This window comes from Lissotriton helveticus, chromosome 12 (assembly GCF_964261635.1).
Source record: "Lissotriton helveticus chromosome 12, aLisHel1.1, whole genome shotgun sequence".
NCBI lineage: Eukaryota > Metazoa > Chordata > Amphibia > Caudata > Salamandridae > Lissotriton > Lissotriton helveticus.
In genome coordinates this window covers 302,608,310-302,623,085 of record NC_136073.1, presented here as the reverse complement: position 1 = coordinate 302,623,085, position 14,776 = coordinate 302,608,310, and the positions used below count along the sequence as shown (strand labels likewise).

Here is a 14,776-nt window from a genome sequence, read left to right as displayed (position 1 = left end):
CGAAAGGCTTCTTTGAAGAAAAACAACTTGCACACTTCTGAGCCCAACACTAGCTAGAGGATTTATTCTAAGCATATGCATCTACAGCCACACATGCCTCAAACACAATATTTTCTAATAATACACAGTATACGTTATAGTTTTGATGATTCAGTTGTCACTTACATTAACACAAATTTAATTGCAAACGAGACTGTGTGCAGCAGAGTCCTGCACTTAATACCCAGTATCAAACCCCATCTCTACTATAAGTCTTATAGCTTTAGTAAAGGATCTGCCTGTAAGCTATAGTGCTAGCATCACGAATGCAAATTTAACAAAAAATAACAGTACTTTGAAAGCACATTAGGTGTGACGTCATGTGAGTGTAAAAGACATAGCAGAAGAACTCTGAATTTTCACACTATCAAAAGGTAGGAAATTAGAAGAATCAAATGCATCCAGCACAAATATGTAAGACAAAAAACATAATTAAGCCAGATAATGTTTGGAGGAAAACTCAGTTCAATCTGTCTGTTTCAACCAAAAACAAAAAGGAAGATGCTGTAAAGCTCTGTGGAGATATGTTGACAAAGACTTTGACTTGTACACAACCCTGGAATACATTGGATAGCTTTGTTTCCCAGCTAGGAGGCATATTACTCTGATCAGGGCAGGACAGAGCACTACCAAATGCAGGTTTCAGGGGGAGTTGTTGAATGCACTACAGGCTCTATTCTCATTCAGAATCTACCCTAAGATGCCCCTCCATAGCATACACCCGCCACTAAACACACACTCTTATTGCTCTTAATTTTCACTCAGAGCCCACTTCGATGCTTAACGGAACCACACAATACCTTATAATGGCAACCAAAGCAAGGTTTGGAACATTAACAAAAAAAGAGAAGAAAGTAACCTAATCTCCTGGCCCAAAGAACACTTAACATTTTAGGGGCATACATTTTATATGGGCCCCAATAACAAACCATCTATAAAAGGATTTCCTTCCTTGTAGCTTCATTTCCTTTCACAGGAAAACAGGTTGGAATAGCTTGGTATTCTTGAAGGAGAAACATTTAGGACCTTAACGGAATTCTACCAAAGATAAACAAGGGAGAAGTGCTATAGGTAAGAAGTTTTTTTTACCTCTCCTGCTTAAATTCCTCACGCGAGTCATGTGTTTGGAGTATCAACTAAGGAATGTCAAAATTGCACAGGCTATATAACCATTCTGACACTTCAGGATGCTTTAAGATTAGAGCTATTTATTTGTAACAAAACAGTAGAAGAGAGAAAAGCTAAAAAAAAAAAATGACCATATAAAATACTTTGGGGCGGGGGGGCGAAAGTTAGGGTGCCATGTGTGAATGTTGGGTGTGTTTTAGAGGGGAATTAGATTGTTATCCACCACGACAGATAAACCACCTTTATTCTTTCCCCATTGGGTTTACCCTTGGAATCCTACGCATGGCTTGCACCCTGGAACATTTGTTCTAAAGCAGGGTTTGCAACTGAAATACAGCTTTGAGACAGAGGTGGGCATGCCCAATTGGTTCAGTGGCACATGGACTGGTACAGGGCTTGGTGCTACTCCCAGAGTTCACTGAGCATGGCCCAGTGCTGTGCATAAGTGGTTCAGAGGGACGTTGCATAGTCGCAGACCCTACTCCCTGAGCGCTCTGGGCACTGCCAAGGGCTATATACGGCCAGTTCAACAGCATTGGGGGGACAGACGCTGGGAGAGTCAGTTATTAATAGTTTATTGCACCGTCAACTGTTACATAGCGCTGTGGGGTGTGGGAAAAAGTTTGTGCGTAGTTAAGATGGAGCATGCATAGTGCTTTTAAGGTCGTCTTGTCCCTCTCCTTTAGCTCAACATCCTCACAGGCTTCACCACATGGCTCCTAACAGGGTTTTTGCGTCATTTTAAGAATATCAGCAAGATCACCTCCTGCGCTATTCTGATTACCTTAAGTCCTGCATCACTTATTGCCCCACGCTCTCCTCTGCTCCTCTTTACAACCTACAACCACAAAATGTAAAGTCTTCTACCAATCAATAATTGCATATACAGTCAGTATGTAGGCTGCATCTCAAGCAGGTAGGCCAATACAGTCTAGGTTAACCTGGACACAATGTTTAATTAATCAGAGCCAGCTATAGGCAAAGGAGGCAGATGAATCTTATCCAGCCGCTAAGGAGAGGGTTTGTAACCTAAGCCCGGCTCAACAGGAAAGCATGGTTTTGTCGATGAGGCCCATAGATCAGGTATGTGTAGGAAATGGCCAATGTTTAAAAACAGCTTAATTAATTCACTGAGAAAAACAAAAATGTGGACTCATTGCACAGCTGGAGTCACAATTATCTGCCTAGAAATAAATTGTGATTGAGAAAATACAAAGAGGTAAGTTTTTTGGCCACTGTTTTTAAACTTATATCATAATGAACGGACTACATCTTCACATAATTATGAAACCAGGCAGGATTTCGACCATCCACCCTACCCCGTAAAACGCATACATACCTTCACTTGAACACACATTAACAAGAACTTCCAGTGCAGTCTTCTGTGCCACCAGCAAGGCAGATGCTTGTTTCACCTCTTCATTCTTGGGCTAGAACACATAACATGTCCATAGTGTCATGCTAACAAAATCATATACAGTTCTCTAAGCATAGCCTTCTAAAACACAGCAGCACTATTTAAGGAAAATCGGTAAAAAGAGCAACTAACTTGTCCAACACTAATGCATCTGGTGCCGTGCAAGCATCAATAGGCAGCTCTGTCAAGAAGGCAAGAGTCAAAACTAAAGTTCATTTCAGCAGAACAGGGAAATTCCAATTATCTTAACAAATAAACCGCCAGGCAGTTCTATTCCAAAAACAGAACTTATAAAATGGTACAACAATACATAACTTAGCATGCATTCAGCATCCTGATAACACCGTTAAAATATTTCACTAGTGTTAATGATCATTGCAAATGGTGCTTGCAAGTACAGTAAAAAACTGCACCATAGCATTTCCGCAGTGTTATTCAGCAAAAGGTTTACGCTTATAGTTGCATTCCAGATAAAGTGTATTAATGGGGAGGTCAGGGCCAGTTTAGCTATCCCCCACTCTTCATTTTAGTGCACAGCCTAAACTACCATCTACCTTTCTGGTTCCAGTATTACCACTTTAAATTTCAGGCAAATATCTGTAATTTGATCCCCATGCACTACCCTCCAAGTTGTGAGGGCCCAGGACCCTCTTACCCATTTGAGACACCAGACTGGCCTCTCTACATGCCTGGAAATGAGGCTTAAGGAAAGGAAGGACTAGGCGGTCAGGCTGCTGAAATAGTTCCTGGAACTCCTTCGGGACAATGATCCATCTTCTGGTCTGGTATAGACCTTTGCTACCTTCAACTACAGAGCATCACTGGTTGTGCCTGTTCATTGGCGACAGTGTTCGTTACTGTGTTTTTGTTCGATCACATCCACATGCAGGTGTTCGCACACTCCTTGATCTCTACCACGGGGCTCCTCCATGCTTCCCCTTCCTACCCTAGTCATGTGCTACCATTTTAAAGACTATTTGGCTCTGCTTCCAAACATTCTAAAGAATACTAGCCAAGATATTTCTGCTGTTTTTAGCCAATAATAGTTTTGTGAGAGGAAGGTGAGGCAAGCAATTGAGCAGGAGCTGCCAGAAAACACAACAGGGGAAATGTACAGCCTCTTAATGGTTTGGGAGGGCCATGGGAGAGACAGGTGTGGCACATAGAGAAGGCTCCACACTAGGGCTTAGGTGACAGCCGAGGATCTCTTTCTTCATCCTTGTGTACCAATCTGTTCTTTACTGCAGTTCTACAAGTCCCTCTTTCCACTTTTCCCCTCAGCACTACACTCAGTAGATTGTTGTCTTACTCTTATCTGGTGCATAAGGGTTTCCCTCATCAGTAACATTTTCCTCTGCTGTTAGGGGTGCTCAACCTCAGAACTGCTCATCAGGGACACTGGAAAGGGACGTCAGAACGGATATAGGGTTGGGAGAGCAGGTGTTGTGAAACAAAAGAGGTCGCTGTACTGTTCCTATGGGAAATGGGGAGAGTGTTTAGCTGGCATGGCCACAGATGTCAGAGTAACATCCTGGGGCATCCATTTTGTTGGATATAATGGCCTCACACACCCCGAAGGATGTCATGCTTCATCATCGGCAGTTGCTCCTCGTCGGGGAGGCGGTGCAATCCCCGACGGGCTCACCTCAAAGAGGGGCTCTTTGGCGGAGATCTTTTTCCAACTGCCTTTTGGTGAGGTGGGGGTGTGTGGACCGGGCTAGGTGTAATGATGTGTGGGGTATTAAAATGTAGCAAGGGGTACCTGAATTCAGTTTATTCTGGCGGTCCCCTGGCTGCAGTTAAAAAGAGGGGTTAGGCTCACTAAGAGTCAACAAGTTAGGTCAGGTGACCCTAGATGAGGCTAAAGGTGATGAAGGTCGACATGTTTCACGCTATGGGTCTATTCACCAGCGATTCATCAGGACCGTGTATATGTGCAGTGTCAAACATGCTAGTGTCATGTATGTCTTATGTTTACCTCTGTGGGTGCTCCTATGCCTAAAGGTTGAGGACTACATGCCACATGAGGGGTCGGCGGGAATAAACATCAGGGAGAGCCCAAGGTTGAAGCTCGTTCCTCCTGTGTCCGCGCTGATAGACCTACCCTTCTCCGCCGAGCTCGAGCAGGTGTTGTGGCAGACAATCAGCTCCAAGAGGGACAACACAAGTTTGACAAAAAACCAGAGTGGATCTATGGTGCTCTTGCCACTCAGAATGGCAAAGTAAATTCACTGGGGTGTAGCTGATGATGTGGTCTGCTAAATGAGGCTTATGGAGGGTGCATTGTGGTATTTTTTTAAATGTTTTTTTAAAAGGAGATGGTGGCAGAATTAGGAGGAAGAAGTCCGGTCTAAAAGTGGTTTGAGAGTATAACGAATGTCTAAAGCGGAGTGGCTTGAATTCAGGGTGTAAGGGAAGTATGTTCTGGTAGATATTCTTACTACCTGGAGTAAGGTGTAGCCATGGCGATGTATGTAAATTAGGGGATGTTGGCAGATGTGAGAATGGTAAAAATAAAATGCTGCCTTGAAAGGTAGTCCAAAAATTAGCACAAATCTTGCTAGGTCTCTCCCTTACCCCTCTAGCACTATTTATTTATGTTTCAGCTATAACAAAACATTATCATGCTGTACAAATAATGAGCATCGATTATTTTTGACAAGATACAACTTGAGCATGACAGAGAAAAACCTTGCAGCCCACACAATGATGTCTGTCAGGGGATGATGCTCCAAGAGCAGCTACCCTCGCAGTGACTTAATATCCTAAAAGTCTTTCAGAAAAAGTAGGTGGGGGCTGTAACTACAAGTTAATTGTTCAGAATCCAAAATGAACGATAAAGGAAGAGACTTGTTTTGGTAAGTCACAGATGTTAATAGTCCTCCTGGGACACTGTCTAATGACACATGCCTTCAACACTTGCAAGAAAACAGCCTACCTTAAACAAACCTTAAATTATTATGAGAAGCTATAGGACTGCTGAGAACTCCTGCATTTTGATAGCTGAAAATTAAATACCACAACAAACAGAGGCTGCAAGAACCATAATGCCTGCATGAAGAAACATTAAATAATACCTTCTACACCATAAAACATGCTTTCAAAGAATGCCCCAAGGGTTCACACACATCTATTATAGAACACCTACTATATTAAACTCTTCAAGTTAATGTCTGTGGTGACAAATCGACAAATGCACTAACATCTGCATAGCGTACAGATCGCTATGTTATATGAATTTAAAAGTTGTAATTTCTTCATCGACAGAGGACAGTGCATCGATATCTCAACATCTTAGTTTACTGCAGCATGAGGGATAACTAGGACAAATGATGACCATAAGTCTTAATGCATTTTTTGGATGACAAAAGTCCTACTTTACTTTCTGAATCCAAATGGAATTGGCCTTTAATATTTCAAAGCTCACCTCGCAGTCTAAAACCAGGAACTCAAAGGTTTGTATGCTAGCCCTTTTATTTGTCAAAGCTTCTGAGGACAGTGACAGTGTCACCTCAATGGTTAACTAGGCCTGCAATTTTATTTGCGAGTGGGCTGCAAGCTGCAGAAAGCATTGGTCTTATCTGATCTAAGAGGACTTGCTTTAAGGGAGATGCTATTGCTTAGCATCCTTCTCCAAGATTTTTTACACAATTTGGTTTATCTCAATTCAAGTTTTTATATTTGTAAGGCTACCAAGAACCCCACCCCGTTCTATCAACGGACTACCTTTATTCCCCTTGGGATCCATAGCAGCCTTCCTTCTCTCCACAAGGAATATTGCCAGTGTTCTAGTGTGGCAGTCACATATGCATATGGCCATTCTTAGGCAGCCCACACTGGACAGAACCCTTCGACCCTCACATACACAACTGGTACCGTACAGAAGTCAGGGCTCTATAAAATAATCTGCAAACACCACACAAATGCACATCTTAAAATTACTCGGATGAAACTAGCATAAACATTGCATCAGAGTTACATACCTGAATTAAGAGATGCATGTACAGAAAGCACTCTGCACTGGCCACGCAATGGACAACCAACTAACATCTCAATCCAGAAAAAAACACAACAACAATTATTAGCTAGATCAAACTTACCTTACTATAACTTTAGCCTATAAAAAACACTTCCATATTAAATTAAGATCAAACTATTAACTTCACACAACCAAACAATTACACAGGACTGAATAAAGGAACTCCCAGTTAACAATAAATGGAGGCCAGATTAAGTAAGCCTATGTTACCATAATGGTAAAAGAAATGGCTATACAAATGCAAATAATAAAAGTGAAAAGAAGTGCTGTATAATCAGGAGTTTCTGCCACAACTGCCAATACCATCTTGAACTTCAATCTGACCAACCAGGTAGGTTTTCCTTCGCAAGAGACACAGGTCACAAGTTTTTGCGACAAATGTTTTAAATGTTTTTGGATGTTGCTCACCAAGCGGGTTTTAGGATATGTTCAGCAGTAGGGTTGCACCCCCGTCACTATATCATAGTAATCATGGTCACTACTATGATGCAATCAGACGGTGGAAGGTGAACTTTAGTGGGGTACAGGCTGCATTTTACCTGCATCCTAGGAGGGAGAGGGCCTACTGGATCTCCCCCCTCAAATATATGTACTATACTGGGATTAGTCCACCAAATTACACCGGAGTATACACTGAATGTAGCCCACTAAGGCGGTTGGTGCTTGATAGGTTTGGTGATCAGACCTCTGATACCTTACACTGCTCTGCTCCAGAATCCTTCTTGTTGCAAATATTGTAAACAATGTGTATGTTTTGGATCCATACCACCTTCAATGGTGCGAGATCGTTTTTGTGTCCTGCATCATTAGAACAATCCAGCTCACACAGATCAGACAAAGAAGCATAGCACTGAACTTGGCCACTGTTACACATCTATACAATGGAGACGAACTGCCTACCCATCCTCTCCACAGCAATCTGTCGTGATACATCCAAGTACTAAGAGCTCAGCACAAGCTCCTGACTAACTGGGAGTTTGTCTGGTTCCAATACACATTGCAACAGACATAATTAGATTCCTGCCATTTCCAGACAGTTCACCTTTGGTAGATGGTTGCCATTAAGAATGCACATATATGAAGAAGCACTTTGTAGCAATTCGTTTCCTCAAAAGGCTTGGTGACAACTTTAAATTTGAGTGGTCAACAGGCCCGGGCCCAGCTATCATCATTTCCAAATAAAAGCCTGCCCTGTGAGCCAGAATAGTGTTTTCACTAGAAGTATCCTTGTGGCCATGGACAGAGAAATGTATGTCCCAGAGGAAGAAATACTTGTCTCTCTTCAGAGAAATATGTACCCCAGGAGTGATAAAAAAATATATATATATTTTAGCTGAAACGTGAAAAATTAAATGTATTGTGCCTAAATGGCAGAAAGCCTGCCTTGTCCAGAGCACCAGGTTCAGAAGCTCCAGGTGAGCCAGGAGAACAATGGAGACAGCTGCCATCGGTAAGCCCAACCCAAAAGTGCTCAAACTGTGGAGATTCCTCCCTGGAGCACCTCTCCACACCTTGCCTGAGAAAGACTGATGCGGAAATTGTATTTCCATGGTAAAGGGAGGAAAGAGTCAGGAGGCAGTCCGGTGGGATTTCCCACCTGTGCAGTGTTAAGCAACAACTGCATTTGGGCAGTGACTGCCATCACCATACTATCAACTTTTTAGCCGTGCCTCCATATGAATACCCCTCTTTGTGGCATGTATAACTCAAAGGATTTCTATGTGCTTGGTAAACACGGACACTGCCAACCAGTCCTGCTTGCTCATTGTGACAGTATAATGATTGTGAACCCTTAGGTTCCACAACCAATGAGAGGCTACATCTCCTCACAGATGAACCTTGTCCGGGCAAGGGTGAACTGTGCATGATCATGCGATGTGCACTCACCTTAAGAATGAACCAGAAAGTGAGCTTACAGTGCTTCAGCCCTGAGTCAATGAGCCCTCTTCCCTTTCAACGTGCAGCCTGATACAATAGAGAAAAGTTTATATGCTAGAACTTGAACTAATAAGAACACTCACCAAAATAGTGTTCCTACTAAGTAAATTACCAGCAATTAAGTATTATATTGCGACCTAAAATAGACAACAATGAGTGGGTAATCCAATTATTGGGTAGTTGAATTTACACCTCTACCTCACAACCACCTTCAGAGAGTAAGCCTTAGCTGTTTGACCCAATGAAAGCCACTTGGCCGCTCTACCCAAAGTAAGCTAAGGCCTAAACAAGCATTTGCAATGCAATAGGTCTCCCATTTGCGAGAGTTTGAGCTATTTGCATTGTAAATGACAATGCCTTTTATTTATGCGTTTAAATCCTACAAGCTGTCAGCTACGGATTCATGTGCCAGAAAGGTTTTTGCACATTCTGATGCGAGATATTTCAATGATGATGAAGGCAAAGTAGCTCAGTGAAATAAAGGGACTGCTAAGGAGCACACATTTTGGTTGAGCAGGGACGCACGGATCATCCCACGTTTCGTTGAGCGGTTCAGCTACCAGATAAGCATCTCTTCTATTTTATATCAAAGATTCTTCGAAGACATGTCCCTGTCATAAACAAAAAGACATATTACCTTCTAAAACAAGTCGCACAAGGAGTATTTATATAAAAAAGCAAGTTTACCTGCCTCAACAAAGAGCCTCTTTTCAGGAAAAGCCCAACACCCTGAGTGATATACATTAACAGAGGTCCTGGTGAGGACAAAAGTTACAGGTCTTCACATGGAACAAGTGTAGTGTAGAGCGCTCGGCTTGTCTACAGAGCCTACAACAATGCAGCATTTGCATTTTGCATTAGTTGTGGAGCCATATTTCCGATGGGCTGACATGACAATCAAGGCTCAGTAGAGTGCTGTGAAATGCTCAAGTGGGAAATATTCTTGATATTTCACATTATTTTCTCTTGGAATAAAAAAACCCATCCTTGGGTCAGACTGTTAAAACAATCACTACCATAACACTCCTCTCCCACTTGCACGGTCTTAACTATCAGCTCACCTACAAAACGACCAACGGGCAGCTCTGGGTCGCACTTGCTCTGATGCAGTAAAAGGCAGCGCGGGGAGCTTGGCGACTAAAGCCTCGTGAAAGCTCGGCTCGTTTTTGGCCCGAGCTTCCAATTAGACTTCGAGCTGAGCCAGAGCCAAGCCTGTGTCTGTGGTTCAGTGGCTCAGTGGCTCGCCCATACCTACATCTGAGTGAAAGTGAATCTACAAGGTTGTAGCATCTCTACTTGAAAGAGTACAGACTGCCAGCCAGGAAGCAGAGTCCACAGTGGAGGTTGTCCGGGAGCTCAGTGCAGTGAGCCTGCCAGCCTGTAGCATGTACTGTAATATTTGAACTGGAGCCGAGGCCAGTGTGTCTACGAGGGGCAGCATCCACTGCACAGGAGAAGAGTGCAGTGAACCAGTCATGGAGCAGCCTGGCCTATGCAGTGTGCGCAGGAGCAGAGTATGGTGTGTCTGCTGGGAGCCAGTGCCACTGCACAGGAGAAGAGCGCAGTGAACCGGTCATGGAGCAGCCTGGCCTATGCAGTGTGTGCAGGAGCAGAGTGTGGTGTATCTGCTGGGAGCCAGTGCCACTGCACAGGAGAAGAGTGCAGTGAACCAGTCATGGAGCAGCCTGGTCTATGCAGTGTGCGCAGGAGCAGAGTATGGTGTGTCTGCTGGGAGCCAGTGCCACTGCACAGGAGAAGAGCGCAGTGAACCGGTCATGGAGCAGCCTGGCCTATGCAGTGTGTGCAGGAGCAGAGTGTGGTGTGTCTGCTGGGAGCCAGTGCCACTGCACAGGAGAAGAGTGCAGTGAACCCGTCATGGAGCAGCCTGGCCAAGGCAGTGTGCGCAGAAGCAGAGTATGGTGTGTCTGCTGGGAGCCAGTGCCACTGCACAGGAGAAGAGCGTAGTGAACCTGTCATGGAGCAGCCTGGCCTATGCAGTGTGTGCAGGAGCAGAGTGTGGTGTGTCTGCTGGGAGCCAGTGTCCTCTGCGCCGAAAGTGTAGGAGGAAGCAAGAGCATTGAGGCTGTCAGGAAGCACAGCTCACTGCGCTAGGGGTACAGAAACTGACTGCACTGCATCAGTCACAAGCAGCGCCCGCTGGGGTATGGGTGCTGCTGTAAGGCAAAATAGCTCTGCCGGAGAGCAGCGTTTCCTGCGGAATTTGGGCAGGAGCCGAATGCTGTGCGGCTGCAGGGGACCGGCGCCCGATGAGCTAGTAGTAATGGAGCGGAGTGCAGTGTGTTTATCAGTAAGGGAGTTCACTGTCCTACAGAGAGCTGAGTCCGCTATCGTAGCGGTGGTACTGAGTTGGTAAGGGAGCAGTGTCTCACGTGCAGTGCGTGCACCAGCTGAGCACAGCGTCTCTCTCAGGGCGCACATACACTGTACCAGGTGTGCTGCACTTCAGTGCGGGTTGTCTGCCAGGAAGCTCCGTTGACAGTGCACTGAGTCCAACAGGAAAAAGGCCCTGCTGTGCCACGCGAAGCCGAATGAATTTGCGCCTTTAGAACCAGACTCTACTTTCTGTACCACGTGCTGTGCCTTCGAGTGCTGTACATTTCCGAACAGGCTGCATGGATGCCGTGTGCGCTTGTCCACCGAGCCTTCTTAGTGCACTTTCAGCTCACAGAGTAGGCTACAAAAGTGCAGTGCATGCCCTAACAAGGCCCCCATGTCCATGCGTGACGTGCTGCTACAGTCCATTTTCTTTATTTGAACTCTGGGACCCGTAGTCATATTCATTCTCTTATAAAAAAGGAACTACAGGTACATTTCAGAATCCAAAATACAAATAAAAAACTGTTCTGCACCAGCATATCACGCATGGCCCTGGGATACTTGGCAGCAATGCAGTACATGTCCCAAGAAGCAGATTGCACGTGCCTCGCAGCTGAAAGCACGGTGTCTCCTGGTATTTACCATACATTGTGTGTTGGTGCTCAGAGATAAAGTCTCCGCTACACCAAGATGAGCTTACTGTGGGGAAACCCTTTGGGAATCAGCCCGACTGGTGCACTCTCTGGGGTACAATCTCTAAAGGGGGCCGCATGCAATATACCTCCAGTGGTGCAGCGCACACACGCCGGAGCTAAACGCCTGGTTCCCAGTTCACTGCATGTTACAGGGAATGAGACTGCAGCTGCCATGTGCTTAGGATTTAGTAGGATCCGACTCCAATTCTAGAAACATTTGCAAAATGATGCGTAATCTAGTGTCAATTGTACGAAGGCATTTCCCACTGAAATATGGTGCTCAACTTAGATAAAATGCAGTATCTATTAAAACGCATTCATTTTTAAGTTATTAAACAAGCAAAACAGAAAGCAGCTCCACATCTGGGTCGTGGAGGAGACCTGGGAGAGCGAGGGCTGCCCGTGCATGCGCTGTACTTGGAACTGTCGCGTATTCTGCGGCTCGTGCCCAGTGGCGGCGGCGCGTGTGGACTTAAAAAAATCGCCATACTTTAATGAGCCGTGCGGCCCAGGGAGGGGGCCGCCAAAGCGCCCAAGGCAAAAAAAAAAAAGGCAGAAGTCCGGCAGGAGCCCACCCCACCTTTGTGAATGCCGCATGGTGCGGCCAAAGCAGGATTTCAGGCGAGGCTCCTGTGAGCAAGACGGAGCCCCGCGTGGTGCTGCAGTGAGCCGCTGAAGACACGAGACCAGCCGGTGTACCCACAAGAGCTGGTAAGTGGGGCATGCTGTACGTTTAAAGCGCGCAACGCTTGGAGCGCGCGTGTGCATTTAAAAAAATAAATAAATTACATGAGGCTGATGAGGACGAAGGGGGACAGGAAATGATCGCGCGTGTTCACGTGCATGTTCACAGGCGCCAATCACCCAGTGCGTGCACATCTCCTGTCCCACTTCCGAGGCAAGTCAGCAACAATAGATCTCGCTGGCGATCGCGCTTTCGCACTGCGTTCCCAGGCGAGACCTAAAAATAGATACTTCACAGTTCAGTGAGCTTGCAGTGGTATCTGGCTCTTGTAATTCGAATGGCAAAAGTTAACACTTGGTACGACAACTGCATAATTGTCTAAATTCCACAAGCCCAGAAAAAGTGGGGCAAAAGACTGACACGCAACATAAGCAGCACTAAGCTTACATCACAAATATCCAGTAGCAGAGTCAGTGGTTGGATTTGGTGTTTAGAGGGCATAGGACGGTTTTGACAAACGAGGCAGTTGTCTGTTGGGGTTGATGGGGATATGTAATGATCACTGTCCCAGGACAGCAGCAGCCCTGTCTGCTGTAGCAAGAGTGGGTTTTCTGTACTGACCTAATGTGCTGTAATTTATCCTGCAGCCAACTTAGTGGGAGGCAGCTCAGTCTTCAAATTGTCCATTAGGACTCTGGTCAGACAATTGGCCTATCTAGATTATGTGGGAATTTAAATTGCTTCATCTGTTCAATAGTGAGAGGTGTGCTTTGCAGAGGTTGCTTTCCAACAAAATGGACAATTGGTTGTGCTGTGGGAAAGCAATTCTATACAAACTGTACAAAACCCTAACAAAAAAAAGGGGCAGCAAAATATTTCACTGTGGACAATTAACGAGTGAAGTGGCATTGATTCTGTTGTACAGAAAGTAATTCAAGGGGAAAAAAAAACTTTATAGCTCTCTACACAGTTTCAGAAAAACTGTATATACAAAAAGATTAGTGAACTCCTTTGTGGCAAATGATCACTCAGCCTGCCTCTTCTGTTGCCAAAGGAATTATATTTAAGAAATTTACTAATATCAAGTGAGCTTCCTTCAAGAGCAGTGCTGATAAAATGAAAATACTGAACATACACTAGCTAGCTTTAATAGGTAATAAGACATGGAAAACTTTAATATCTCTATAATGGTCTGTTTCTAACGCTCTCATTACAGTCTAGTTGTGACATCACAAGTTACCTGAAATAAGAACACAACACACCTACTGTACTGTAATAACTTACTACAGTGGAATTGCGAAATCACAATGCCAACAATGCACAGTTTATTCAACTGTCACATTTTTAAGTGCTACACAGACCAAATAATACTTGCATCTCAACTATAGGCTGCTGTACCCCGACAATTTGTGCTTACCCAATTTAATGCATTTTCTTCAGCAGTTGCACACTGTTTTCACTCACTGCAGTACCAGTGTATCTAGCAAAGTATTTTAGGTAATCTGTCTTCATTTTATTACTAGTTCTTTATAGGTAACTTTGAAATTCTGAAATAAATTATCTCATGCTTAAATACCGAGTGAAGAAAAATATATTGTTTTTACATATTTTAATGTAACATTTTCATGAAATAAATACATTAAAAAAATTATCGGATTCTGCATTTCTAATGCTGAAGCAAAAGATATCTGGGGAATCCTAAATCTTTTTCGGTAGAGATTGGAAACGTTTTTATTAAACATAGTTCTTACTGAGGCAAATTAATTAATGAAGCTCAGTTAAACCAGAATGTTGGATTCTCTTTGGAGAAAACAGTACTTACGGAAAGAAATACAAGCAGGTCATGACCAATTCAAATAAAACTGAAAAAGGATTCAACAAATTGAGGGTGTCAAATAAATGGGCACTAAAATGTTAGCATAATTATCCTCATATAAACCACAGTAAGGCATACATTTATTTCCATCTCCTAAATGTAGTTTCTCACTATTTTACTATTTTGTTTCTCCCTCTGCTTGGTCAAGGAAGAGATCACCATAGCATATTACTCAAAGCCATGAGAAATGACTTTCTAACATGGGTACACAAATAATGACAATCGTGGAGAACCCGATAATCATCAAAACCCAGCAATTGCACACACTCATAAGAAACCTATCCTAGAATTACAATGATGTGCTATTATCTCGGTGCGTTATTACTCAACAACATCAGTATTAAATCCAATGTCCTAACTTTTCAATAGTGTGAACAAATATTACAAGGCTGTGGATTCATAATTACTGCATTAAACAATTTCTTTAGAAAGAAACAACCATAAATGTGCCTTATGCTTGGCAAGGGAAAACGTTATTAAATCACATATACTGAATTTTAAATACACAAGCTACAATAAAAGCAGGCGACCCAATGCCACGGTTACTCTTGATGAAAAAGTAATCTTATGGAGATACTAGCCACCTGTCAACTAGAATTTCATTTAGTGTCATAAAAAGCTT

At 43.8% G+C, this 14,776-nt stretch overlaps 1 protein-coding gene across 3 annotated transcripts in view; it reads right to left on the bottom strand.

Moving 5' to 3' along the window:
- HEATR3 (HEAT repeat containing 3) overlaps positions 1–14,776 on the bottom strand; it is a 191,783-nt gene that overhangs the window by 84,880 nt on the left and 92,127 nt on the right. For all 3 annotated transcript variants that reach the window (XM_078671370.1, XM_078671369.1, XM_078671371.1), the window contains one exon: positions 2,507–2,597. In XM_078671370.1, the coding sequence (XP_078527496.1) occupies positions 2,507–2,597 (91 nt within the window). The remainder of the gene's footprint in view (positions 1–2,506; positions 2,598–14,776) is intronic.